Raw genomic sequence first — 27,780 nt, 5'->3', positions numbered from 1 at the left:
CCTTGGTGTATCAAGACCACACTCTAACCAGCTGAGCTGCCCAGCCAGGGCCACATGGTAATTCTTGAGGAACTGCCAGACAAGGCTCCACAGAAGCTTCCTTGCTGCCAGTCATACAAGACTTACTTATCTTTGGAGTGGCAGGACTGGGAAGAAGGTCCAACCACAAAGTCTGTGTGACTTGTGAGTTTTCTAAGATGTGGACCATTATTACAAAGTAGTCATAAGACCGCAGCCTCACTGCTGAGACTTTGATGATTCCACAGGGACTTGTGGATTTTGCAGGGCCTCCAAGACGTTGCCATGAATGCTGGCTGTCTCTCTGCTGGCAGAGCTCTGCCTTCCGCATTGTGGCTAGTAGGCTGTGATGATAGAGAAGGTGCTGGGATAAACCCTAAGGTTCAGGTGCAAGGCAGGGACAAGTGTGGTTAAGGGTGATGAAGGCTCTTGGAAGAGGGAGGGCAGGGTGTCAAGCCTGGCACAGGGGGGACAGGTGGGAGAGCAAGGAGGCTGGTGAGGGAGACTGGGGCTGGTCAAGTCCTTGGGCAGCTGTGGCTGCTAACTCTGGTCTGTCTTTGTTCTTTGGCTGCAGATCTGGCCGAGTGCAAGCTGGTTTCTTTCCCCATTGGCATCTACAAGGTCCTGCGGAATGTCACAGACCAGATCCAACTCATTACGCTGGCCAACAACGAGCTCAAGTCCCTCACCAGCAAGTTCATGACCACATTCTGTCAGCTCCGAGGTAGGCCCTGGTCAGCTCAGGCTGGGGGCGTGGCTAGCCCTTGTCCTTAGGCTCCGACCCTGCTGGGAGTGTAACTAGGACCAGTCATGTCAGCTGGACCTGGGAAGTCATTCCCTGGGGGAGGCTCTGAGGATGGGCCTGTGTCCTTCCTGAGGCCTGGAAATGTCTGTGCCACTTCTGCCTAGATGGCTGTGAATCGGATTGGCTAATGGCCCAGGGTGTGGCTGCTGGAGTAATTTCTCTCTTATTCTGAACAGTGGGATGTTTGGGTCTGGAGGCCCAGGAGTAGTATTTCTTGGTAAACTTGAAGAAGCCCCCTTCCTGCCCCCAAACCTGCATTGTTCTCCTGTGCTATTTTCTCGGTTCAGGAGTACCAGATCCTGGGAATGCTGGAGTTTCTTTCCTCTGCAGGGCACGCACCGAGCAAGTGGACAAGGGCGCTTGGCAGGGAGATGGGCAGGAGGCCAACGGGTGGGCATTACAGATGCTTATGAAATGGCTCCTCCGGTTGGACAAGCAGTGTGCAATGGACGCTCCAGTGCCTGTCCCTCTCCACAGAGCAGTCCCTCCAGTGTCACTCAGCCACCCATGGGTGGAGCTGTGACCTGGGCGCTTGGCATGTGTTTGCGAAATGGAGGAGCAGGAGAGTTGGGGAGAGCACTTCCTGCCTTCTAGAATCCTCTGTCTGATAGAGTCATGAGAAGGGTCTAAGAGCCTGTTCTCTGACGGGATTTTCCATACTGTATGTAAAACACTGTCAGAGAAACCAGTATGTAAACTCCTGGTGGGACAGGAGGAACATGGGCAAGCAGAGCTCGTACAGCTGATTGTAGACTTCCTGGAGGAGGTTTGGGCATTGGGCGGAGCCCAGAGGGGAGAGGGAGTGTGAATTGGCAACCAGTGACTCAGGAGGGAGCTATAGGCAGGACCCAGAAAGACCAGTGGCTAGGCACAAAGACAGGGCAAGGGAGAGGGCTTGGTCTGTGTAGCCGTTTCTGAGTGAAGCTCACAGAGCTCGTATTGTTACATGAAAACCATAACACACTAGATGTAGCCCAAGGGCCCCCAGTTGGGAGAATCTCCCATAAAATATTAGAACTGTCTATGTTACCTTGTTTCAGGGCTGGAGAAGGAGGGGCAGGGAGGGATGGGGCTTGTCTGGGGTCTCAGAGCAGTATACCTGCTTGCCCACCTCCCAGGCCAGGGCTACCTTACCAGGACACCTGCATTGGCTCAAGGGTCCCCCAGAGCTGTATGTAGCCAGTTGGGATTGGATATTTGCTTTCCAGAGGAGGATGGATAGATAGAAAATGGGTGGGCGGGGGTGGGGGTATTGGCTGGAACCCGTAGGGAGGACACAGTCAGGCAGGGGGCCTTCCTGTGGGTAAGGGGAGTTCACCTGTGCTTTCCTTCATTCACCCGACCCTTGAGCACCTCCTGTGGTCCGGACCCCTGCCCGGAGGCTCAGAAACAAAGGCCAGGAGACCAGGTCGCTCCCTGAAGGAGTCCAGGGTTGCAGAACAGACTCGGCAACAACACCGAGTGCTGTGAAACTAGTGTGGACAAAACACTGGGACTGCTGGGAAGAGGAGCAAATCTTCCTGAGAGTGGCGTGGGCAGTGGGGTGGGTGTGGAAGCGAGGGCTTTCAGAGGATTTGGCATTTGGCCGCACCTTGCGGGATGAGCAAGCAGACCCTGTCCAGGGGAACCGCAGGGAGTGCCAGAGAAATGGGCCTATGGCCCCGCGCACTCGTGCCTTGGCCCTGGAAATACATTTGTCATCGTGCGCTTTCGGGCAGAAGTCTGTCGAAGGGTAGAGATTGAACTCCCTCCTTTCCGTGCCTTGGATTACAGAGGGAAGGCTGCCTGTGCCCAGCAGGGAGGGGCTGGAGCTGAGGACCAACCCATAGCCACAGAGGTAGCTCTGGGCCCCAGGCTTTGTCATGGTTTCTCTTTCAAACAGGAAAACCCTCGCCTTTTATGTGTGAGGCAGAGGCTTGAGTAGGGTTTGCTGGGCTCCTCACAGCCTCCCACTGTCCTTTTCTGGGCTCTGACGGGGCGGAGAGGGCTGCTCTGGTGTTGGGGAGAGAGCCATCTGTGACTCCTTGCCTGCTAGGTTGCCATCTGTGGGTGCCCTTGGGACTGTCTTCTGCTCAGCTCAGGGCCCCTCCGAGCAGGGTATCTTTAAATGATTGCCTCCCCTTGATGCCCTTCACCCGCTTTAGGCAGGAAACAGCAAGCCCTGGGAAGGACAGTGGCGTAAATCAAATCAGTCCAAAGGGCAAGTGGGTCCCAGGGTCCAGCTCTGGCTCTTTTGTCCCCTCTTTTCCTGTGATCCCCTCTCCCCACTTCTCCATGCAAATCATTCAGCTCTTCTTACTGAGTGCGTCCTAGGCCTACCAGGCCAGAGGTGTGTGAGATACACCTGCAGAAATGAACCAAGACCACCCAAATGAGAACTGGCAGGGGCTGCTTTTCCACAGCGGCTCTAGTGAGGGAGTCAGCCACTGTGCTTGGACTTGGCAGAGGCTCAGAGGCAGGCAGAGGAGTGGGAAAGCTTTATAGTGGATGAAAGGGAAGCTTCAGGCGTGCTCTGATTGGAGGCCATTGGCCTAGGAAGCTGGAGGCTGGCCAGCTAGCAGTGGGGCATCCTGTGTGATTGTTAGGGTGCGTATTTAGCTTTCTCTGGTTGGTGCTAAGTTGGAAGTGGGGACAAAAATTAAGGACACTGTCAGTAATCAAGTCCTGGCCATTTGGGGCCAATTGTAACAGAGAGTATTGTCTGGATTCCTGGATTGTTGATAGAGAAACAGTCTGACTTCCTACAAGTCTTAGAGCAGACGAACTTCCCGAGCTGGTTACTGTACAGATGGGATGGTTTCCTGGGCAGGTTGTGGGTCAGAGTTCTCGTTTTATAGCTGCGCTGGCCACTGTCTGTGTGTGTACTCAGTGTCCCACAGGCTGGCTTTCCTCACGAGCGCCTGTCTGGGCCCGGCCGTGGGCATGAACGGGTGAGGGATAACAGGAGAGCCCAAATGCATCGGGCGCCTCACCCCCGTGGCTCCGTGCTGAGGGTTTTACAGGCATCGTCTCATTCAGTCCTCACAGCACCCGGTATTTGGTAAGGATGAGAAAACCAAGACCGCGCCCTGGTCCCTGGGGAGCTCCCAGTCTCTCGGGGAGTCAGGTGTGAGAGCAGACAAGCGCCTACTAACGCGAGGGATGCCGCGGCAATTACTCCAGGTGCCATGTTCTTCCCCTACTTCCTACTTAGCTTCAGCCCCCAGGGTACTGTTCTTTAGCGGATGGCCTTTAGCAGATGATGGAGGGGAGAAGGGGGTACAGTGCTAGGAAAGCTGGGCAGACATTGAAGCCGTGCAGCGGTCAGTTTTCGTGTGGGATCAGGCAGAGCTACTCCGATGGGCACGTGTTTTCTGGTTCCCCCAGCACAGCTGCCGCTGAAACAGCGGGTCCGGGAGGGTCCGTCACACCTGAGTTACCCACAAGGGCAGCTCCCGGTTGCCGGTGACCAAGCGTTCCTACCTGATGCCGAGGGGGTGACAAGGCCGTGGCCTGCTGCATCAGTTTTTGCCGTCAGTCCTGAAGAGCACCTGGCCCCTAGGGTTACCTGGCTGACGTCAGTGGGGAAAAGGATCCTTTGGACAGAATCCCAGAGACAGGACTACCAAGGCCAGTGGGTGAGGGTGTTTTAAGGCAGTTGGTCTACACCAGGAAGTTGTCAAGCACTGATGTCACCCCCCCGAGCCTGGGGCCCACCAGGTGAAGAGCAACCGTCTCTGTCATCAGGCTGAACCAGGACCCACAAGAAGAGAGGCTGGCTGTTTGATGCTTAAAGCACAGACACTGAGGTTGAGCCCAGTTCTGGCATGTGACATCTTCCCCTTACCCTGCAGATCCGTGCTCCGTGCTGATTTTAGCCCTCTGACCCTCGGCTGTGGTTAGGTGCAGCCACTGGGGAGCCGCAGCAGGTCAGAGAAAGAGAGGAGAGTAAGGCCAGTGAGTTTATTCTCCTGGCTACCTCCCTGTGAGGTCCTCCTCGGGCTGGCTGTGCCCCTTGTCTGCAGGTCACTTTCCTCAAGATAGCTTCAACACGACTCTGTCTTTCTGGGTGGTGACAACTCCCTGCTCTTAACCCTGGTTACTGCATGATCCCTTAAGTTCCTCTATAGCAGGGGTGTCAAACTCATTTTCACCAGGGGCCACATCAGCCTCTCAGTTGCCTTTGAAGGGCCGAATATAACTTTGGGACTGTAAAATGTAACTACTCCTTAACTAGGGGAAAGGAGCTCCACGCTGCCACCGGGTAGAAATAAGGTGCCGGGCTGGATAAAGCAAGGTGGAGGGCCAGATTCAGCCCGCGGGCCTTGTGTTTGCCACCCACAGGTGGCCTCCCACATCTCTGGAAATACTCTGTGGCAAATAAACCCTCCTTGAGTTAATTTGAGTGTGCAGCTCTTCCCCTTTGGGGCCCTGACTGATACTCTGCAACTTGCTAGCTCTGTAACCACAGGCAGATTATTTAACTGCTCCGTGCCTCAGTTTCCCCCTTGGTACAATGGAGTAATGCCGGTAATAGTCTACCCCATAGGGCTCTTGTGCAGACTGAATACGTTAACCCACGTGCAGCCTGCGAGCAGCTGCGTTCCCTGCGTTCCCCGCACTCGCCAGGGTGGTACCTGGCACAGGGTAGTGGGTGTTTCCTGCTGGGGGGGTGAATGAATGGCTTCCTACCAGGTAGTCAGCAGATTAATGACCCTCCCAAAGATGTCCAGGCTAATTCTTGGAACCTGTGGCTATGTCACCTCACACAGTAAGAAAGGCTTTGCTGATGTGATTCAGTTAAGGACCTTGAAACCTGGAGCTGCCCTGGACTGAGTGGGTGGGTCCAGTGTAAGCACAAGGGTCCATATAAGGAGGTGGGCGGGCCAGAGTCAGAGATGTGATGGCATGACCGCAGCAGACACTGGAATGATGTGCCTCCAAGCTTCTAGCAGCCGGAAAAGCCGAGGAACAGACTCCCCCTAGAACCTGCAGAGGCACACCGCTCTGCTGAGAACTTGCTTTCAGCCCTCCAGACCTATGCTGCTGTTTTGACCTCCATAACGGTAAGGTGGTAACTGTATTGTTTTAAGCCACCAATTTGTGTGATGTTTCACAGCAGTGATAGGAAACACACACGTCTGATGGGTCCAGGGCCTCCTGCCTCGGTCTCCCCACTTCCTTGCTTGCCCTCCTACCTCATCTCACTGTGGAGCTGGGGTTACGCCCCAAAAGGGAAGCCTTCTCTAAGAAATCGCCCTGTCCCCTTTTCCCAGCTGCGTACTTTCCTCAGCTCCTCCCAGCATTTGGCCCCCTCCTGTGGCACACAGGCCAGGTTCCGGTGGAGCTCAGTTATTCTCTGTGCATTTTCTTCAAGCCCTAGCGGGAGCCACTGCCCCAACCTCTGTGGAGGTGTTGGTTAGGGGGTGCAGCAGGTGGAGGAGGAGGTGGACCTGTCCCAGTGGGGCGGCATCTGAGACCTGCCTTCCTCTCCTGCACAGCCTGGGCCTGTGATGCTGGCAGGGGGGCCACTCTCCTTAGAACACCCAGGCAGGAGTGTGTTGCTCCAAAGGAGTCCTGGGCTGCACAGTAGCTACTTCTTTGATCTAGTACTGTGTCACAAAAAGATTTGTTTGCTTTGGACAACAGTGTGTGATTTCCTCCAGCTCTGTGGGTCGGTTGGTCTCTGCTGGGCGGTTCTTCCGTTCCAGGTAGTATAGACTGAGATCACCTCTCCAAGGAGGGAGGTCCCTTATCCTCCGGGGCCTTGACCCATGTGGCTTCTGATCTGCTTGGACTTCCTCACAGCCCAGTGGCTGGACTCCAAGAGGAAGGAAGTGGGTGGTTCCTACCTGGGCCTGGAGCTTCCAGGACGTCACTTCCGCCGCATTCTATTAGAGTGGTCACAAGGCCAGCCCAGATTCAAGAGCTGGGAGCTAGACTCACCCTCTTGATGGGAGATGCTGCAGAATCTCACTGCAGAAGGCACAGGCATGGCAGCAGTTGCTGGAAACAGCGGGCACGGTGGCTTTCTCAGTGTATTAGACGGAGCACTGATGGATGGAGATTTTGTCACTCCTTATTTGCTCAGCTCCCGGGTGCCCGCTGTTTGCCAGCCACTATGCAGGAACTGTGAGGAACTCGGGGCCTGAGAACCTGGCCTGGGATTTCCAAGCTGTGTGACCTTGGGCAAACTATGTGGACCACTCTGAGCTTCCACTTTCTCATCCTAAAATGGGCACAATGCTATTCCTTCACAGCAGTGTATAAATCCCACGTGCTATTAACTTGTTATCTTTATATATTCTTATAAACCAAACTATATATACATTAGAAATAAACAAATGAGTAAATGGAATAAGCGAACAGGAACGAGCGGAATAAGTCCCTTTGGAGGGCAGTTGGAGGCGGCCCGGGGAGCCGCTCCTGCCACACGAGCAGGAGAACAGCTCCATCCTGCATCTTGCCCACCCTGCAGGTCTGCAGACTCCGGGGCCGCCTCTGCCTGCTGGGCCTGGGACTCGTGTGCACACCTGGAGCACTGGGACATTGTTTGTGGCTCTGCGCAAACTCAGTGCCTCAGTCAGCACTCCAGGACACGACCCAAGCTAACATCGCTCCCCCACCCCCGCGTGCCGTGACACTTCACCGTTCCTCTGTTCTGGGCTCTGAGCGGAGACCTTCACTCCTGGCTCCACGATTTATTGCAGTCTCCACCCCCTTCTGCCCATCTTACCCATTCCCTGTGCATTTCTCTCGTTGTTATAAAGCTGAAAGGCTTCATTTGAAAAGTTTTCCATGATTTGTTTTTGAATACGTAATAGATGCACACAATCCAATACCCCAAGGGTTGGAGAGAGTAAGAGGGAAAAATAAGTCTTCCTCTTACACCTGCCCCCAGATCTCCCTTTCCCCTGCCCAGAAGCAACTACTGTGAGCAGTTCTAGACATACTTCTTCTACACCAATGTGAACATAAGCGTGTTTGATGGCAGTAGCGTTGAGAGTGTACCACCATGGGCAGACGCTGTTGTAAGCACTTTGCAAGCATAAAATTGTTTTAACCTTTACAACCCTATAAGGTCGGTACCGATATTGTCTCCTTTTTTTAAATGAGGAAACTGAGGCAGAGAGAGTGTAAGTAACTTGACTGAGGTCACACAGCGAGAAAGAAGGGGTTGGCGCTGTGGGTCCAGATCCAGAGCTCCTTCCTTCCTAACTACCAATAGGAGCAGAGGGTGTGCACTGTTCTGTAACTTGCCGTTTTTACTTAGCAGCACATTTTAGATATTGGCCCACGTTGGGACAATACAGCGGCCCTATTCTTCTCATGGGGCAGAATGGTTAGCACTGCATTTGGGTTTGTTCCAAACCCAGTTGGAAGAGTTTTCTCACCCCTTCCCTCTGTCCTTCCAAGGAGCGGGTGTTGCTTTTGGAAACTTCCCTCCTGTCTCCATGCTCCTGTGTCCCCGTGGGCAGCTGCTGCCTTTGTGCGGAGCATGAGCCATTTGAAGGACACTCAGCACCACTCCACACTGGCTGCTCTGCCCTGCAGGGGGCCCTTGCAGGCCACAACAGGACTGCTCTTTGATGTGGGGGTGGCAGCCAAGGCACTGATTGGTCCTCTGTGGGCAGGTATTTTTGGTTCACAGGCTGGCACTCAATCCACTGAGCCATACCAGCCAGGGCATGCACCGGTATTTTTGGAGTTGGCACCTTCCCTTGCTGCCTGGCTATAAAAATACTGCTGGCTGGCCTCATCTGTTCCTTAATGGAGTCAGGAGGCCTTTCTCCTCTGGGGTCAGTCTAAGGCCTTTGACTCAGCCTTGGCAGCTGTCCAAGACAAGGATGATTCGGAAGTAATAAGAAGAACTTGGGGAGGGAGAGGTCCATTTAACAGACACCGGAAACCACAGTTCAGGAGGGATAACAAATAAGAGAATATCGTGATGGGCCGCTCCCAGCTTGGGGCAGTGTTGGGAGTAGGCCCTTCTCCCAGACCCCCTGTCGACCCTGGGAGCTCAGATTGTTCACCCCTGAGCCCTGGTGTAAGAGCAGGGAGAAACATCTGGAGGCCCCCGAATTCCATCCTCTGGAACCGGAGGGCCTCAGCCCTCTTTTCCAAGAGAGAAGGTGGCCAGACCCTGGGCATTGTTGTGACCCCAACAATGAGAAAGAATGTGTTGTGACCCCAGGGGTGAGAAGCAAAGCTGGATGTGGCTGCAACTATATTTATTTGGAAGCTCAGCACATTAGCCAATCAGGTGGCTGGGCTGTTGGCTACATTTTTGTTCTTCCTCTGAAGTGGAAACAACAGAGAAAACCCCAAGCGCCCAGGTCGGGGTGACATGAAGTCCCAGGAGTTAGGCAGGACTGGGACTTTGACGGGTACGGGGCCCCTGTGTCAGGGAACCCACTCGTTTTGGCCTTCCCCGGTGAGGGGCCTGGAAACAGCTTCATGGTTTTGTTCCCACTCAAAACCGACTAGATCTACTATGAACAACTTTGCACTCATAAATTTTTGACTCTTAGAAGAAACAGACCAGTTCCTTAAAAATTACAAACTGCCAAAACTCAACCAAGATGAAATAGCCAATCTGAATAGTCCTATGACTGTCACATAAATTGAATTCATAAATACAAAGACCGCCCCCCCTCCCCGCAAAAAAAAAATAGAAAGCTCGAGCCTCAGGTGATTTCACTGGGGAATTCTGTTAAACTCTTAAACAAGAATGAACATCGATTTTACACAGACTTTTCCAGGAAACAGGAGAGAAGGGCACACTTTCCAACCCATACTACAAAGCCAGTGTCACTTGGATTTCAAATCCAGATATAAACAAAACGAAAACAAAACAAAAGAAAAAGAAAAACTACAGACTAGTATCTCCCGTGAACTAAGTGAGACACAAAAAATTCTCAGCAAAATGGTAGCAATCAAACCCAGCAATGTATGAAAAGGGTTATCCCTTGGTTGGGGAATGGCCACGACCAATGGGATGTACCAGTTTTTTCACAGGGGCAAGGCTGGCTCAACATTGGAAGATCAACCAGTGCTATCTAGCATATCTGCTGACAAAAAGCATGTGACAAACTCCAACACCCATTTATGATGAAAGAAGAGAAAAACCTCGCAGGAAACTAGGAACATAGGGAAAGTACCTCAGTTTGGTAGAGAAAGGCTGTAAAATTCCCGTAGCTAACATCAGACTCGATGATGAAATGCTTTGCCTGGAAGACGGGGACCAGGCAAAGATGTCTGCCCTCATTTGGAAAGTTCTAGCCACTGCAACAAGATATGCAAAGGAAATTAAGGACGGACAGACGGGAGAGGAGGAAATAAACTCTCTACTTGCAGATGTCAGGATCGTCTACATGGCAAACCCCAAGGAATCTACAAAAACAAACACAACAACCCTCCTAGTTCAGCAAGTTCCTAGGATGTAAATTCAGCACAAAACCTACCAGGTCAGGCACATTCATACTCAGAATGTCTTCCCTGGCTTCCTCTCTCACTTAGACTAACTCCACGTCTCCCCACGTGTCTGAGGCCCTGTATAACTTGGTTCCAGCTTCACTCCTACCATTTTCCCTCTCTCCCTCCCCTCGCCAGGCGCGCTGACCTCTTTTCTGTTCCCCGGGTGTGCTGAGCCCTCCCTCAGGGCCTGTGTATGCCGTTTCCTCTGACAGCTTTCACCTGGGCTCTTTGCACTACTGGTTTCACTCCGACCTTAAATACCTTCCTAGTCATCTGAAATAATCTTTATTTATCTGTTTTTCTTGTTTATTATTTTCTCCCCCCACTCGTTCGGGAGGGATCTAGTGTTCGTTGTGATTTCCCTGGTCACGCAGTGCCCACCCTGTGGCAGCTGCCTAGTGGTGTGTGTTGAGTGAGCGAGTGAAGGCTGTTTCGGTATCACTGCATCTGACTCACTTTCCTGTAAGTCATGTGTTTTAGCTGCCTTCACCTTCTCGTCTTTTATTTTCTCGTTTGCTGCCTGCATTTGTTAGCTTTCAATTTTGTTTCCACAAAAGGCTGTATAAGCCAAGAATTTAATCTCATGGATCTTGTACTTCTCTAACAGGAATAGTTTCATTGAATGAGTGCTTTCAAAGGTTATTCTTTTCATGTTCAAGTACAGAGCTGAGTGTGTAACAGGTGCTTAATAAATATGTCATGCAGCACGTCCTGCCTTTTACAACGCTGTCTCAGCTCATCCTCACAGCCCTGCTGGAAACGGGCAGGGAAGACCTTCTCGTGAATCCATCCAGAGAGAGGAGAGACCAAGGACTCTTGCTGAGTTAGACCAGAACCAAGTCCTCCTGGTTCTTCCCCCTTCATTCATTCAGCACTAAAATGAGCAAGGATTTGCTAAGTATCCACTTGGGGAGTAAGTGCCACGGGGATGAGGGTTACAATGCTGGAAACATCAGGTGGCAAATGGCCCCTTTGGTTACCTTAATGCAATTAAGGATCTGAACCTGGGGTGAGGAGCCCTGCCTACCCATCCATTACTCCCTCTATGCCTTTTGCTTTTCAGAAGAACTTCTGAGCTGGGGAAGAGGCCACCTTTCAGGGAGAGCCAGCCCCTCCCCCTTGCAGCTGAGCTTTTTCTTAAAAAGACTGGACTCCAGAAAGCAGCTGTCCTGAGGCACGTGAGGATGGGGCAGGTAGTGAGTTGTCTGCCCATAGGTCCCTTCGTGTTGCAGCAGTGATCTCCAGAGACACCAAGAAGTGACTTGGAAAGCTGCCTAAGCTCTACTGAGCGAAAAAAAAAAAGCGAGTCTCAGAGAGTATACAGTCCATGACTTCATTTTTGTTTGTTGAAAACAATATCCATCCATCCATCTGTCCATCCATCCATCCATTAGTATGTGCATAGAAAAATATGGAGGAATGCCTACCAAACAGCATTGGTCCTCTCTGGGAGCAGAAATACATGCAATTTCCACTTTTCTATGTTCCATAGTTTTGAGATGTCAATATTTTTACAATGAGCCGGCACTGCTTTTGTAAGCAGAAAATGCATTTAAAGTTGAACAACGCTTACCAGTCCAGAGAGGCCAGTTTCACAGCAGGAACAAATAATCCCCAATTAAAACGGCAAATCCTTGTATTTTCGGTTGGAATAACATTTGGTTCCTCTGGTAGGTGTTAGCATTGCTCACATGCCTGCCTGTTAGGCCGCCTCCACCTTCAGCAGTGACTGCGGACTGGACCGTGGTTTTTCCTGAGAAAATAAGTCCAGTACAAACAGGGCCCAGGAGGCCTGTGCACAGTGGGAAAAATGTTAAAACAGAACAACTGTCGCCCTTGGTGATAAATTTCAGCAACAACATCTCAGTGTAAGTAGCACACCTTGCTGAAGCTTCTCCAAGGTAAACCAGTCGCAAACCGTATCTGTGGCAGCTAACGCAGCCTTGTATGAGAGTCAGCAAGTGGCACGGCCGACAGCTTGAGCCCTGGGGCTGGGCCGGCCTGGGGCAGACTTGGCTCTGCCACTGCTAACTTCCCCATCTGCATGTGAATCCATTCTCCACCTTCTTCAGCTATCACTGCAAGGAAAGTTGAGGTAAACCCTGGTAAACACTGAGACGAGGGTACCACCTGGAATGTGGTGAATGCTTGAGAAATTTAGTATATATTATTTTTTTATCATTGACACTATTACAAATGCCTCCCTTTCCCCCACATTTGCCTACCTGCACCCAGTAGCTGTATAGTATGTTTTAAAAAATATTTCATTTATTTTTATAGAGAAGGGAAAGGAGAGAGAAAGAGGGAGAGAAACATCAATGTGTGGTTGCCTCTCGCATGCCCCCAAATGGGGACCTGGTCCACAGCCCAGGCATGTGCCATGACTGGGAATTGAACTGGGGACCTTTGGGTTCACAGGCTGATGCTCAATCCGCTGAGCCACACCAGCCTGGGCTATATAGTACATTTTTATGTGTAGGCATGTCCAGAGCCCGCCCGATCCTCCTGGGAGCAATGACCCGAGAAGACAGACTGGGAGTTTGTTGAGAGAGTTTGTTGTAACATTGGGATGGATTAGCTAGTGAGCAAATAGTCTGTGGTTGGATGGAAGTAAGGGTTGTCCTTTTCTAGAATGGGGTCTGCCAGCTGGAATCAAACTGAAAAATCATTAGGGTCACAAGAGCTTAGGAAGAAGAGCCTGAGGGTGATGGAGACTCTGTGGGGGGAGGACTCAGAGAAGGAACAATGGCCTCCGCCAGCACTTTTGTCTGGGAGAAAGCTGCCCCTCCAGCTCTTGTCCTGATGCCAGGCAATTTGGTTCCTCCCCAAATGTCCCTGGTGCCTTTTGAGCTCCTGCCCCAGCGCTGGAGCTCAGGGTGAGTGAGCCCGAGTGGTTGGGATCCCCATTCAGGGAACTGGCTGTGATGGAATGCGGCAGGGTTCGCTGTTGCAGTTAGAACGGGAGCCACAAAAGCCGACTTGGACAACACGGTCGCCATTCACCCTGCCTCTTCGGAAGAGCTGAGTTCCCACACTTTGTTGAGAACTCGGAGAGTCGTGTGGCTAGCTGCTGGACCAGTAGACCTTCTGAAGTGAACCAAATAATCACATTTACTTAAACTGTTCCCATTTTATGTATTTCTTTATTTTAATCAGGATCTTCTGATAGTGGAAATTTTCAGTAAATAATAGAATTTGTCTATGTCATTGGAAATTTGTTTTTGCTTGCATCTCACAATAATTAATATCTTAAAGTTTTTAATTAACAGCTCTGTGTTAGCTGGTTGTTTTGTTTTGTTCTTTCAGCCTCCTCCCAGGCATAAAGCCTTGTGAGCTACCGTTGAGTCAGCGTGCTCGGGTGGATATAGACTGCCACTTCTTATAGGGAAGAGGGCGGCAGCTGTCACATTTAAACAATGCAAGTGCACAGAATCTTTTTTGGTTCGGAAGCTAGTTCTGTGCTCTGCGTATTGCAAAGCTGCCTTGAGGATGTGGCCTTTCTCTAAAAATGTGTATAATACAAGAGGCCTGCATCCCTTATTTTATTCTTTCTTTTGTTTTAAATGATTAAAAATTATTTGTTACTTTTATGAGCCAAAGGACATCAAACTTGGGAAAGATCTGAAGGGGCTGGTCACATAAGTGAGGGACATTTTAGAAATGATTCCAGAAGGAGAGGGACTCGAAGTCCCTTCCTCTGCTAAAAGTCCATAGTTCAATGAAAGATGTCAGTTTTTGTATGTGTTCTTGTTATTTTACTTTTTATCTGAAGACAATTATCAGAAATTTGAAAATAAAATCATAATCTTTCCTTCTTATAAAAATAATAAGAAGAAGGTTCTGCTTTTCAGAGTGGTTCTTGAATAAACATTTTTGGAGGCAGGAATGCCTTCTTTAGCTTGCACTTTTTAAAAAATCCTTAATCAAAGATTTGTTTTTATTGATTTGAGAGAGAGCGGGAGGGGGAGGGGAAGTAAGGGGGGGAGAAACACTGATGTGAGAGAAACGTTGACTGGCTCTCTCCCATACACACCCTGACCAGGGATGGAATCCGCAACCTAGGTATGCACCCTGACCGGGAATTGAACCTGCAATGTTTTGGTGTATGGAATGATATTCCAACATATTGAGCCACCCGGCCAGGGCTGGCTTGCTTTTTAATTAAACATGCTGGTGAGGGAGCACTCTTGGCCTTCTAACAACTGGGGCATCAGAACATAGGGAGTTGACATTCGGTTATAAAGCTTGGAAGAGTGAGTTTCCCATGGGTCTGTCAGGCTCTGAGTGTCTCCAACCTCAGGGCCATCATTCTCTGCATTTAACTCTGGTTATAAAGTCCTTTGCCCACCCCTGTGGAGGCAGCGATATCTCCGGAGTCAGACATATCTAGTGTCCGATTTCAGCTGCCTTGCTTACCACCTGTGCTATGTTTGGCAAGTCACCTAACCTTTCTGAGCCCCCAGTTTTTTCACCTCTAAAAAAAAGGATGATAAAACTTATCTCTGAGTTGCTATAAGAATTAAAGGAGATGATATGTGTATAGCACTTGGCATGTAGTAGGTGCTCAATAAACATTTACTCCTTCCTCTCCTACAGTGTAGAAAGAAAGAGAGAGGACATAACGCATTTTACAGTCAAGAAAACCCAAACCATTCAAAAGGAAGATGGCCTGCCCAGGGTGACCGGGAGCTGCAGACTGCGCAGGGATTCGACTAGGGGCAGGTCTTTGCGTGGGCCGAACCTGTAACCACTGTCCAGTAGTTGCAGGCCCATCTCAAGCAACATGTATTGAGTGTTTTGGGCAGAGAGGACCCCTGCCCTCCCATTTCTTCCCTAGGCCTAAGAGGGGTGGGGATGAGCACAAGCTTTGCGATGTTGTTCTTTCTAGCAGCCCACAAGGAAAGGAGGTTTGCAGAGCCTTTGAGTCATGGCTACAACCAGACAGAAATGGAGAGAAAACCTGTTGAACGGCAGAGAAAAAGACCTGGCAGGACACGCTGAGCATTTATTAAAAGGATATCAGCCAGATGGAAAGCTTTCCAGCTCCTCAGCCGTGGAGACGCAGCAGGGGAGATGGCCCCCACCCCGCCCTCAATCCCAAGCGTGTCTCCCCTGCAGGACGGCTTACGCTAGTCCTTCACCTTGAGGATGTTCCAATTGGGCCTCCAGTGTCTTCAGCCTCCACCAGCGACCCTGTTGGTCCTGGGTTTCACCCAGCTTCACCCCCGTCTTGGTGTCTGGATGGCCCCCTCCCCACCCTACTTCCCAGAGGAAATTGGGCCATCATTCCGCTTCCCCCCTCCCTTATCTCGAAGCTCAAGGAACATGGGGAACATCTGACCACCGGCACCGATCTGCTTGGTGTGTGCGACCTTGGGCAGGTTACTTGGCCCCTGTGAGCCTCAGTTCGCTCGCCTGTAAAATGGGATAGGACTTTATTGGTGGATTATATGAGATTCATGAACAACAGACACTGCCTGATACAGTGTCACTCAGTGAACATTCACACCTGTCTCTCCTGTCTCCTCTGGTACCAGCCCCTTTGTCACATGCTTTGTGAGCAGCATCAGGTCATCCTTGGTCATCCGAATCCCGGCTTCCCTACCACCTGGCTGTGTGATTTTTTTAAAATATTTTTTAATGCTCACCTGAGGATATGTTTATTGATTTTAGAGAGAGAGGAAGGGAGGGAGATGGAGAGAAAGAGAGAGAAACATTGATCAGTTGCCTCCCATACATACCCTGTCCAGGGATCGAACCCCCAGCCTAGGTATGCGCCCTGACCAGGAATCAAACACACAGCCTTTTGCAGTTTGGGACGACGCTCCAACCAGCTGACCCACCTGGCCAGGGCCTGGCTGTGTGATTTTTGAGCAAGTGGTTTAACCTCTCTAAGCCACAGTTTTTGCTTCTGTCAGACGGAGTACAGTAAGACAAATCTGAGGATTAATGAGGCAATTATCCTCAGCTCCTGGCATACGCGGGACTCACAGTAGGCCCTAAATAAAAAGAAAAAGGTAACTGTGTTAGCACTTTATGGGAGGCAGAACAGCACTGGAGTCCAGCAAGATGAGGCAGTATGTCCTCTCCTCTCCCGTGACGTGTCTCCTCGGTTGAGATCGCACCGGAGGACACCGTGGGGCAGCTTAGAGCACACGCCCCGCTGTGAGTGCTGGGCTGGTAGTGCTGTTGGGGCCTGGTCACAAAAGACCTGAAACGCCTGGGAAGGAAGCTGCGGGGGTGGGGGGGCTGCTGGAGGTCTGTGCACTCGGAGCTGTGCTCATGAGGTTAAATGGGCCCACCTGTGAACTGTCGACTGGCGAGGTGACTGGAGGCAGAAAGCCCGGGAGGAGGCCAGCCCAGTGGTCCCGGTGAGAGGGCCCGAGTGCCGGAAGTGCAGAGGCCCTTCCCTCGGGAAGGAGGACTCTGCAAGTGGGGATGGGAGGTGTGGGGCCTGGCAGACGGAAGAGCCAGAAAGAGCGGATGATGGTTGGAAGTGGAGCTGGCAGGGGTGAGGTAAGGGCTGATGTTGTGGATCTACTAAGTGTGCCATATGTGGAGGGTCCAAGTGGTCATGTCCAGCCAGGCTTTACCAGAGAGGGCCCTGGGGCTTAGAAAGGAGGCCGCTGGGTGGGGTGGGACAGCTTTCTGATTTTGCGTGAGGAGTAGCCTTGGCTGCAGGAGAGAACGTCAGAGTGGGTGGACCGCTTCTCCCCTCTGAAGTCTATCCCCCTTCCTCCCACGGCCTTGCTGTGACTTAGGGGATGGGAAAAGGTGTGGTTGGGCTGCACCTGACCTTTGGAGGCAGTGGGCCTGGGTTCTGACTCCTGCTCTGCCACTTACCACGCTGCAAAATGTGGCCTTAAATACTGAACGGCTCTTAGCCTCAGTCATCTTATCTGCAAAGTGGGGGCGGTGCTAATGCTGACCTTGTGGCATGATCGTGGGACTTAAAGGAGACCTTTCAGGGAAAGCAGTTAGAAGGAGACCTTGCAGGGAAAGCAGTTAGCATGGTACCCGTCCTAAGAGGTGCTTGGTAGCCACGCTTATTGTTTTTGGGAGGGGCTGGGCATGGAAGGTCCTGGACTGGCCAGAGAAGGCAGAGCCAGGTGGGCAGGGCCAGGCAGGGTGTTCTGAGTCTCAAGCATGAGACCGCCATGATTGGGTTCCTAGGTTTAGCAAATAAAATACAGGATGCTCAGTTCAATTTGAATTTCAGATAAAGAATGAATAATTTTTTATTATAAGCATGTCCCATACAATATTTGGGGTGCACTTATACTAAAAATTATTTATTGTTTCTCTGAAATTCAAAATTACCTGGGCAGCCTGCCTTTTATCTGGAAAGCCTACACCATCATCACAAAGGACAGAGGGTGAAGAGGTGGGAGACAGGGAGGGTGACACCTGTCACTGAGGCAAAGACTTGGCACCCTGCTCGGGACCCTGGCTGCGCCTGAAGAGTGGGCTGGTCTGAGCCAAGGCGCAGAGGGCAACCTCCTCCCTCAGCTAGACAGACGAGCAGACAGACACACACAGACACATGCTCTCCAGCACGCTTGCAGGGCAGGCAGCGATCACGCCATGGACTGCCTCTCCGCCACAGGCTTTCAGGATGGCAGCACGAACACTCAACCCCAAGTGCAGGGCCTTGTGAACCTGGGGCCGTGTGTGGCTGTGCTGGCCCAGGCCCATGAAGCCAGCCTTGGGGGCAAGAGCAGGGGTCATTCTTTGGGTCACTTGGCATTTCTGAGCCCCAGTTTCCTTTTTGTGGGACGAGGTGGGGAGGCTCTGTAAGGTCACCTGGGGACGAAGCCTGGAAAACCAGCAGAACCCCAAGCTCCTGTGGGTGCTCTCTCACAGCGGCTCTGCTTCCCCGTCTCCCTGGTTCTCCTGCTGTCAGCTGGCTCCCTCTGCTTTCTTACGCTCCTCCTTAATATTTATTGAGCACCTACTGTGTGCCAGACATTGTGCAAAGCACTTCGCATACACGTAATCCTCACTACAGCCCTATGCTGTAATAGTAACAGTAGCACATATGAATGCTTACCCTGTGCCGGGCACCTGGCCGAGTGCTTTACCTGTATTAACAGATGTAACCCCCCCAGTGACCCGTGACACAGGTGCTGTTAGTACTCCCTTTCTGTGGATGAGGAAACTGAGACCTAATGGGGTTAGATAACTAACTGGGTGAACAAGTTGTAGGTGGCACAGCTGGGTTTGAACTCAGGCAGTAGGGGGCCCCAGGTGCCACACATTTAAGTCCTGCATTACACTACCCCCCTTACCTCCCGCCGTGAATCTTGGCTTCTGCCCCTCATTCCTTCTCCCTGCCCTGGGCCCGGGTGGGCGCCCAGCTTCTCTGTGGAACATGGCATTTCAGCTGCAGCCTCCACCACCCCAGCCTTGCCTCGGCCAGGTTCCCTGCAGAGGGACCCTACCAGCCCAGCTCACCTCCTCACACGGGCCCCTGCACAGGCTGCCGGCCAGCTTTGGAGTAGCTACTCTAGGAGCAGGAAACCATAGTCATCTGCACAGCTGTGGCTGGCCCGGGAGCAGGGTCACGTGACACGGAAAGACCATGGCTTGACTCCTTGAGCAGGAGGGTGGTGGGAAATGATGTTCCTCAGATGGGCTGTGGATGTGGGGAGGCTGGGGGCTGCTTTTCTGACCCACCCCATCCAGGCCTGGAGTTAAGGCCTTGTCTGAGGGAGGAGCCAGCCTGTCCTGACCCATAGCTTAGGCCCAGGCTTCTGCTGGGAGAGCCTTCCATTCCAAAGCCAAAAGCCCAGCCAGGGGCAAGAGTTACCCCTCCTGTTGCATAAATAAACATGGAATCAGACATTGGGTGAGAAGGACTTCCTTTTGGCCTGGGGCTTTCTTGCTGGCATCCTGCCTGGGCAGCTGCAGCAGTCTCTGGGTTGCTCCTTCTCACCTTCCTTCTCTTCCTCCCTCCTCATGGCAGAGCTCCGCCTGGAAGGGAACTTCCTGCACCGCCTCCCCAATGAGGTCAGCACCTTGCAGCACCTTAAGGCCATCGACCTGTCTCGGAACCAGTTCCGTGACTTCCCTGAGCAGCTCACCACCCTGCCTGCGCTGGAGACCATCAATCTGGAGGAGAACGAGATCGTGGGTGAGTGTGTTACAGAGCAAGAGGCAGGGGGTGGTTCACGATAAATTATTACAGAAAGGATTCCGCCTTTCTGTCTCTGGAGGTTCCTTCCCCCACGCTCACCTGCTAGGTTCGCAATGCCCGCCGCCAGAGGAAAGACGTCTCTCAATGCCAGAGACTGGTGAAAAGGAAAGGAATTGTTTATTTAAAAGTTACACAAACTTAGAATAATGACTTAATGTCTTCAATAAGATACTAAAGTCCTCTAGAACACCCACAGATGCACAGTCCTTCCCTCTCCCTGTGCCCAGTCCGGGGTACCGTGTCTCAGGAAAGGAAGTAGAAATCCGTGATTCAGGCTCCCGGCACCATCAGCTGTGTGGCTGCCACAATCTCCAGTTAATCCAAAGTCATGTGGCACCTTCTCATGGCCCACCAGCAAGAGTCCTCTCTCCCCTTTTCTATGGCTGCAAAGTCTCTCCTGCTGCCTAAGCCGCGTGGCAAGAAGAAGCACTCCAAAACCTCGTGGTCCTCTCTACTCTCCTTCAGAACCGCATGGTCCTTTTCCCCACTTCAGAACCACATGGACCTCTATCTATCTACTTGCTTCAGAGCCTCGTGGTTCACTCCTTCCTTCAGAGCCGCATGGTCTCTTCTTTCTCCCCCAAAACCTTGTGGTCCTCCCTACTACTTTTGGAGCTGCGTGGTCTCTCCTCTCTCTCCCAAAACCTTGTGGTCCTCCTCCTACTACTTTGGAGCCGCGTGGTCTCTTCTTCCTCCCCCAAAACCTTGTGGTCCTCCCTACTACTTTTGAGCCGCGTGGTCTCTTCCTCTCTATGGCTGCCGGGCCTAGGTTTAAATCCCAGCACCCATCTTCCTTTGCAGCCCCATTTCCGACTCCTCCTACAGTCAGCTACACCTGCCAGTATCCCTGTATTCTTCCAGCTTTACTGGGCTGCCATAGTAAGTCTGGGCAGGTGTGGCCCCATGGCATGGAGCCAATCATCTCCACGCTCTCACGCAGGCCCTGTAACCAGGGGGAGTTACTTCCCAGTCCCATCCTGGGTGGAATTTGGTCCCATCCCCCTGGCTCAAAGCATGGCCACAGCTACTTAACACATCCATGAAACCAGTTAAAGGTTATAGATATGTTAAATGACTGTGCCAGGGGCTAGCCGCAAAGCTCTTGCTACTCAAAACAGCTCTGAATGGCCCTGTTCCATGTGTCCCATCCCCCTTGGCTCAGGCCTGTGGGGATGAGGACATCCCATATACATTTTTCTAATATTTCCTGGACACCCCAAGTCCTGGACCCCATTACAAATCCCTTCTTGGGGCCCTCCTCTTGGCTGCACCCTGCTTCAAGTGGACACAGCCTCTCTGGCCCCTGTACCTCCCTCTGTCCGCACCTACTTCCTCTGAGCTCACTTTCCTGAGTGAAGCTCACCAGGCCTTAAGGGGCACCAGGCATGGGACTCTAGGGTCACACTTCCACAGGCATGAGGGCCAGGCTGGGCTTTCTGGTCTGAGACAGCTGAGCACAGAGCACAGAATCTGCGAAGGTAACCCATATGAGGCCCTGCCACCTGCCAGAGGCTGGGTTGGACACTTGCTTTCACCTGGCAGGTAGAAGGCTTCAGCTTTCTCCACAGCAAGGCCTGCACTAACCGGACCACCCTTGGGCTACAAGCTATGCCTCTCGCATCTGTCTGCCAGCCGAGGCTGCCCCTAAGACCCTTCAGCTTGGACCCTCTATACATTTACTCCCACCTGAGCCTCTGGCCCTCCCTTCCTGGTTTTCACAGTGAGTTCTTCACCATTAGTAAGCAGGGGCCACTAGGCAAACATGTTTGGAACACCCCCTCGGTGCCTTCCAGTACAAATGTGCTCCCCCCAGGGAGTCAGAGGGTCTCCCGCTCCAGTCTGAGATGCGTCTTCTGCAAACAGCAGACCGAAGCGAGGCGGGTTTTGCTGAGGTCGAGGAGCTGCTCCTTCCTGCCTGCACAGTAGTTGTGCACCTCTTGGTCTCATGGGACCTGATCAGCGTCTCCAGCTGCTGTCTAATCATCCCAGGGAGAACTCAGCACTCACCAGGGTCCCTCTGCACTGTTCTTCCTCTGCTCAGCGGCCTTGGTGCTCAGGAAGCCCATCTCCAACTCCGTTTCACCCTCTCTCACTTTGCCCCTAATGCTGATGGTGTTAATAATAACTCTCTTCCATTGTACTTCTATTTTTGTAAGCCTTTTCATAGCCGTTGTGCCACGTGCGTAAAAGCAAAAGCTCTAGTGGTTTGGAGCTGCCTGATGGGGAATGGCTGGCCTGCCTCGTGTGGTGGCGAGCACCCACCTATTAGGGACTCTGGCCCTGGCTGAGCAGGAGCAGAGACCAGCTAACCTCTGAGGTTCTAGGTTCATTCTTAACAGATGAGCACACTGAGGTGCAAAGAGGTTATGAGAGGGCATCAGGTCGCACAGCAATACCACAGAATTACCAGGATGAGAACACTTGGTTCTAAAACTCAGCCCTGTGTCTGGAACAGGGTTTCCTCGATGGCCTTCTGGGAAGGCTCTGGGGATGGGCTCTGATTCAGTCTTACCCTCCAAAGACCAGGGTCCCCGAGTGACCTGCTCCTTGGTTGAACCCCTGGTCACTTGGGCCTCTGTGCCATATTGAAGTGGAAGGAGCATGTGCAGAAGTGCCTTTTCATTGTGAGGTTCTCCCTCCTGTGCAAGACCCACCCGGGGTCTTGCCCTGAGCCTTTCATTCTCAGCCGGGCCCTCCTTCCTGGCCCCTCCCTCTCCTGCCTCTTATTCCTTGAGGCTTTTCTGATGCCTCCAGCCCTTTTGGCTGCTTATCCAAATGGGGCAGCAACCACACAGGGGCTGCTATAGGCTGATGCCAAGACCAGAACCAGTTGTGGAGTTGCAGGCAGGCAGGTCAGGATGAGCCCTGGCCATTGGCTTCCTCCTCTCCTAACTATGGCCTTCGAAGACTCACATCACCTCTCCGAGCCTTGGCTTCTTCTCAGCTCTCAAATGGAAGTTCATACCCCACCCCAAAAGGTAGCTTTTCTCCAAGCAGGGGAACACGGGAAGTGGGCATCTAGGCTGACAGCAGTACAAGAAGTAACTTTCCCCAAAGCAGGCAGTACAGGGTGCCACGCTTCCCTAACCCTTCCCCTCCACAAGGATGACAACACCACCCAGCAGCAACAGTCCCAGAGCAAAGATTTGCTACTTCAGCTCATTATTTTGTAGACACAGCTCTGCTTTTCTGCAGCGAAACTAACAACCCTACACGTGGAAGCATCTTAACGTTTAACAAGACCACTCATGCATGGGCCCATGTCAGCAGAGTAATCATCCCCATTTGACAGATGTGGATGCCAAGGCTGTAAGGTTCTCTGGGCAGACGGGGGAGGAGGAGATCCCTCCAGGGGCCGAAGCTTCACTCTGGTCTCCATCAAGCGAAGAGATCCCCAGGATGTGGCATCTCTGCCATCCTCCCTAGGCAGGGGCACAAATGCCCAGGACCTCAGGATCACCCTCCCCTGACATTCATATCTCTGTTCCAGCTTCACCCTGTTTCACAGAACGGAATGGTCAGCATTGCTGGGGCAGCGGGAGCACGGCTTTATTTCACTTGGGTGAGAGGTTCTGCATGCTCTGTTGCTCTCAGAACTCACCCGTGGTTGCAGGGATGAGGCAATCACTGTGTACCAGGATGCTGTTGGCACCCTGTTGGTAGCACAAAAGCAGCTAGAAAAGAAGTTCTTTGTTTAAAATAAAACGAGATGCTTCCGTGCTCTGTTAGCCAGCCAGTCTCCAAGGCGGCCTGTCCCTGTCTCTGTCCAGAGTGCTGGACGGCAGCCCCCATGCTCTGAATCTGAGCTCAGCCTTGCCAGGACCTACTCAGGGATGAAGAGCACACAGGAACACGGACGTGGGTATGGACACGGATGCCTTTGGGAAATGTTCCTTTGTTCGCCAGCTGTTGTTTTTGATTGAGCAGCTTGCTCTGTGTCAGGCACTGTGCTGGGGAACAGAGGTGGGCAAAGCAGACTCCCCGTTCTCACGGGGCTCGTGGCAGGGTCATCACACCGCTGCTGTCTGGTGACCACTGACTTCACATCTGGATATTCTGTAAGCATTTTGCAAGTATGCTCTTGTTGATGAGGCAGGTACTGTTATTCTGCCCAGGTGAGGAAAAAGAGGCACTGGAAGTTAAATAACTTGGCCAAGGTCATGGCACCTGGGTAGAACCAAGGTTCCAACCCAAGCGGTCTTGCTCCAGAGCCCCAGCTATTGAGGACAGTGCTTTGCATAAGGAGAGAAGATTTTTGCGCATAGCCGTAGGGAGATAGAAAGTCACAGGAGCCCTGACTGGTGTGGCTTAGTGGACTGAGCACTGCAAAGGTTGTGGGTTCGATTCCCAGTCTGGGCACAAGCCTGGGTTGCAGGCCAGGTCCCCAGTTGGGGGTATGAGAGAGGCAGCTGATTGATGTTTCTTTGTCATGTCAATGTTTCTCTCCCTCTCTTTCTCCCTCCCTCCCTACCTCTCTAAAATAAATAAATGAAATCTTTTTAAAAAGAAAGAAAGAGAGCCACAGGAAAGTTATAGCTGAAGCATGTAACTTTGGTTGGAAGGAAACTTTCTTGGGGCGGGAGGAACACGTATGGTAATGAGGCAGGATCTCCTAGGCCACGTAGCCTAGGCAATCAGCCTCGCTCCTGACAGCTCTGCCTGGTGGGCAGGTGGGCAGCATCCCAGGATGGGAGTGCTGGAAGATCGGAGGTGCTCAACACCAGCTGTACATTCAGATCATCCGGGGAGCTTCACAAAAACCCTGTGCCTAGACCACACACCAGGCCAATTAATCAGAATCTTTCGTGGTGGGTTTTGGGGCTTGACAATTTTTAAAAACTCCCTAGGAGATTCCAATGTGCAGATAAGATAGAACCACTGAGTTAGACCAGAACCTTCCATCAACAATCACATTCCATCCTTGAAGAAGCTGTAACCTCCCTTTCCATCCTCCTCCCAATGGCTGTCCAGGGAGTGTGTGTGTGTGTGTGTGTGTGTGTGTGTGTGTCACGATGACCCTAGCTGGGAGGGTAACAGAGGTGACCTGTGTGGACTTGTCTTCCTCCCTCTTTCCCTGACCCCACCATCCCCTGGACTTTTGGGCAGGTGCTCTGTTGCCCCAGGGCCCACCCACCCCTTCTCCTAGTTTTCCTCTAGCACAGTCTACTCACCTGGCATTTTCCGAAGGAACTTTATCAATAAGTCAAAGGCAGTGGGAACAGAGATAGTAAGTGGGCCAGTTCCCAAAGCACATGCTCATGCCGAAGGATTCTAGTGTAAGTGGAGGGGAGCTCGCCTGTGCTCCAGCGCCCTTCACTCGGGACCCTGCCGGCCTTCCCCCGGTGGGCGACTCAGCCCTGCTCACCAGCGTTGTGCTGGGGGCGCTCACTCCCACTCAGCAACCTCGCCTTCTACTCATTTTGCTTCCCCGAATCTGGTTCTCTGGCAGGGCCCTACCTAACTCATTCCCACCCGGTGGTTATCTTCTGAGCTTTTCTTCTAACTTTCCCAGTTGCAGGGGGTCTTATTTCTCAGACAATGATCTTAAACCTGGGCAGAAAGAGTGGTCAAGTTGGTGTCAGCAACCACAATTCCCCAGCGTGGCCGAGGATTTACAAAGGAGCCGTTCGCACATCCATCCACACCTCAGTGGAAGCCTTTAGGGCAGCGAGCGGTTTCTTTTCCCCCTGCATGTGCCATCATCCCTCACTTCCAGCCCCTTGACACACGCACGCAAATTAGGCAGTTCTAGTCCTGCGCGTGAGTGTTAGATACAGGCCCGCTGCGGCAACCAGGGAGGGAACGGCAGACACCTAATGAGAGGCCACAGCGGAGTTGTCTTTCTTTTCTGAGGCCCTCCCAGAGCATCCAACAGAAGCCAGAGCAGCGCAGGGGTAGGGGCACAATGGCCACTTCCCAGTGGCCCAGGTGCAGGGGAACATGGATGCAGGGCAGGGGCTTCAGTGTAGAGGAGAGACGGGCACAGGGGAATGAAGACGGAAAACCTGACTGGGAAAGTAACACCAGGCGTGGGCCAGGCAGTCTGAGTGACATATTTCACTGTCTCCAGAGCAGCCGATAAGACCGTGTTATTTCTGAGCAGAGTTGTTACTGTTTGGTTTTGATTGTATATCCGATCTGGGCCGGGGAGTGTGCAGGGGCAAGGCTGTGGTGGGGGCCCACTGGGTGCCCATCAGCCCACTTTTGCTGGCCAGCCAGGGGCGAGGAGGCGATCCAGCGGTGGCTTTTCTCCTTCTTTGTTTTCTTTCCCCGCAGCTTGTACTTAAGAGAAAAGAAGTCTGTAGGTTCTTCAGTGGATTCTTAAAATACTCTGTGTTCCGCATCCACTCTCTGCACCTCCGTAACTCCGTCCTCCTCGGGGAGCACCTTATGGTCCCCTCCTCTCTCTCCTGTGGCCCCATGAGGTGGGAGGACAGTTCGAAAGCTGGGAGGACGAGGCTCAGAGAGGTCAGGAGCCTGCCTGAGGTTGCACGACTTGAAATGGCAGACCCGAGGTCAGGACCTGGGCCTCTGTCCCTGACCACTCTCCCAGTGGCCTCCCTCAGCAGGGGACTTTGAACGCCTCGTTCCACACAGCCTCCCCTGACTCAGCCTGCAGGGTTGTCAAGGATAGGCCATGTGCTCTGTGCTTCCTGAGGGCAGGGGCCGTTTCTGTTTTCTTCCTGTGCCACGACCAGCAGGGTGCTCAGTCCAGGGCTCCGTGGGGTGGGGGAGGCTCAGTCGCTGCCCCCACCTGGCCCCTGCCAAGCCTTCTGAAGCGACAGAGCCAGCTGTGAATGAGGCATATGCCTATGAGTGTGGCCAGAGAACCGTCTTGTTACAGGCACCATTCCCTGTCCTGCCAGGGCACCATGGTTTGCCTGCTTGTCTCTTGTGTCTCTTGAGCTCAGCTTGGCCTCCTTGAACTTGGTTGTCTTGGTCTCCAGACGCCAAGAGCTCCATCAAGGTTAAGGTATGGGGGCCAGCCCTGGCTGCCAGGCCAGCCTGGATTCTCAAGCACAAATGTGTCTGCAGCCTCCCTGGGGAGGCTAAGGTGGCTTCCTGGTGCCCCCAGGCTTGGGGCCCTCGGGCTGGGGCACTGCCACTGCGTCTTTACCTAGCACCCCAGGTGCTGTGGTAAGGAGGTGTTCTGAAGGTGCAGGCTTCACACGCGGGTCTGGGATCCCTGGGGATGGAGGCAGGGAAGCTGGGGGTCCTGAAAAATCAGGTATGTGGCCAGAAGGAGATTGTCCAGGTCAGAAGGCACAGCCTGCCACGTGTGGACTCCCCAGCGCGCTCCAGCCTACGCAGGGCGAGGGACACCAGGGATCGTTTCTAAGTTGCCAAGGAAGCAGGAGAACTTTGGCCCTGGGCCACCAGGCTGGGGAACCTTAAATCCCAATTCCACAAGGGACCTTCAGGGTCATGGGGCCCAGCCCATGGCTGCTCATGATCTGGTCTTCTGCGGGAAGCTCCCTCAGGGCCCCTTGCCTGTTTCCTGGGCCCTCCCCCTCCTCCTCCCCCTCTCAGTATCCGTTAGAGACTGACAGCACTGCGAGTGTGAAGAGCAGAGCTCTGAAGGAATTGTTTGTTTGTTTGTTTTAATAATTTTGCCTCTAGCTGGCCCCACAGGCATAAACAAGTCTGCCAGCCAATAGTGCTAATGATTAGTGAAGGGAGGGTAAGCTGACCTTAGGGAAGCAATTTTCTCTAAGTACTGCCCACCCTGATTTTGCTGTGGTGGATCACTTTAAGCTTCCACAGACGCAGGCGAGAGTCTGGGATGGCCGTCTGCAGTGGGAGGAGCGCTAGATCCATCTGCACAGGGGGCAAGGCTCATCCAGGGCATGGGGTCACCAGCTGCAGCACTGTGAGATGACAGGGACAAGCAGTGGACTGTGCCCCACCTGGGCCAGAATGTGTGCTGTTTAATCCAGGTTGGGGTCCTTCCCCCCTGCCATGGGCCAGAGCGGCTCTAGTCCCCACCCAGGACACTAAGTCTTGCAACCTAAGTCTACCACCACTGCCGGACCCTTGAGGACTGTCGGGAGGTCAAAGGATTATTATTCTGGCTTCATAAAAGAATCCTAGAACCTCACATTCTGCATCCTAGAGTCAGGCTGGGAGAGATGAGGCGGCCCTAGAATGCCTTGTGGACTCAAAGCCTCTAGTTGTTTGCAGTAGGGAAAGTGGGAATCAACCTGAATGTCCAACAACAGAAACGGGAGCCGAAGTGTGGTCCCCCCATGCCATGGACTAGCTGCAGCCACAATAATGTCACCGACTGGTAACCTGAGATGTTTAC

General features: G+C 52.6%; 1 protein-coding gene across 3 annotated transcripts in view; it reads left to right on the top strand.

The window, feature by feature from the left end:
• Positions 1–27,780, top strand: part of LRRC20 (leucine rich repeat containing 20) — a 72,285-nt gene that overhangs the window by 36,387 nt on the left and 8,118 nt on the right. For all 3 annotated transcript variants that reach the window (XM_024561415.3, XM_045196145.2, XM_071221230.1), the window contains exons 3-4: positions 593–742; positions 19,245–19,412. In XM_024561415.3, the coding sequence (XP_024417183.1) occupies positions 593–742; positions 19,245–19,412 (318 nt within the window). The remainder of the gene's footprint in view (positions 1–592; positions 743–19,244; positions 19,413–27,780) is intronic.

The sequence above is a fragment of the Desmodus rotundus genome, chromosome 4 (genome assembly GCF_022682495.2).
Source record: "Desmodus rotundus isolate HL8 chromosome 4, HLdesRot8A.1, whole genome shotgun sequence".
Lineage (NCBI taxonomy): Eukaryota > Metazoa > Chordata > Mammalia > Chiroptera > Phyllostomidae > Desmodus > Desmodus rotundus.
The sequence above is the reverse complement of the archived record's forward strand: the minus strand, read 5'-3'. Positions and strand labels throughout refer to the sequence as shown.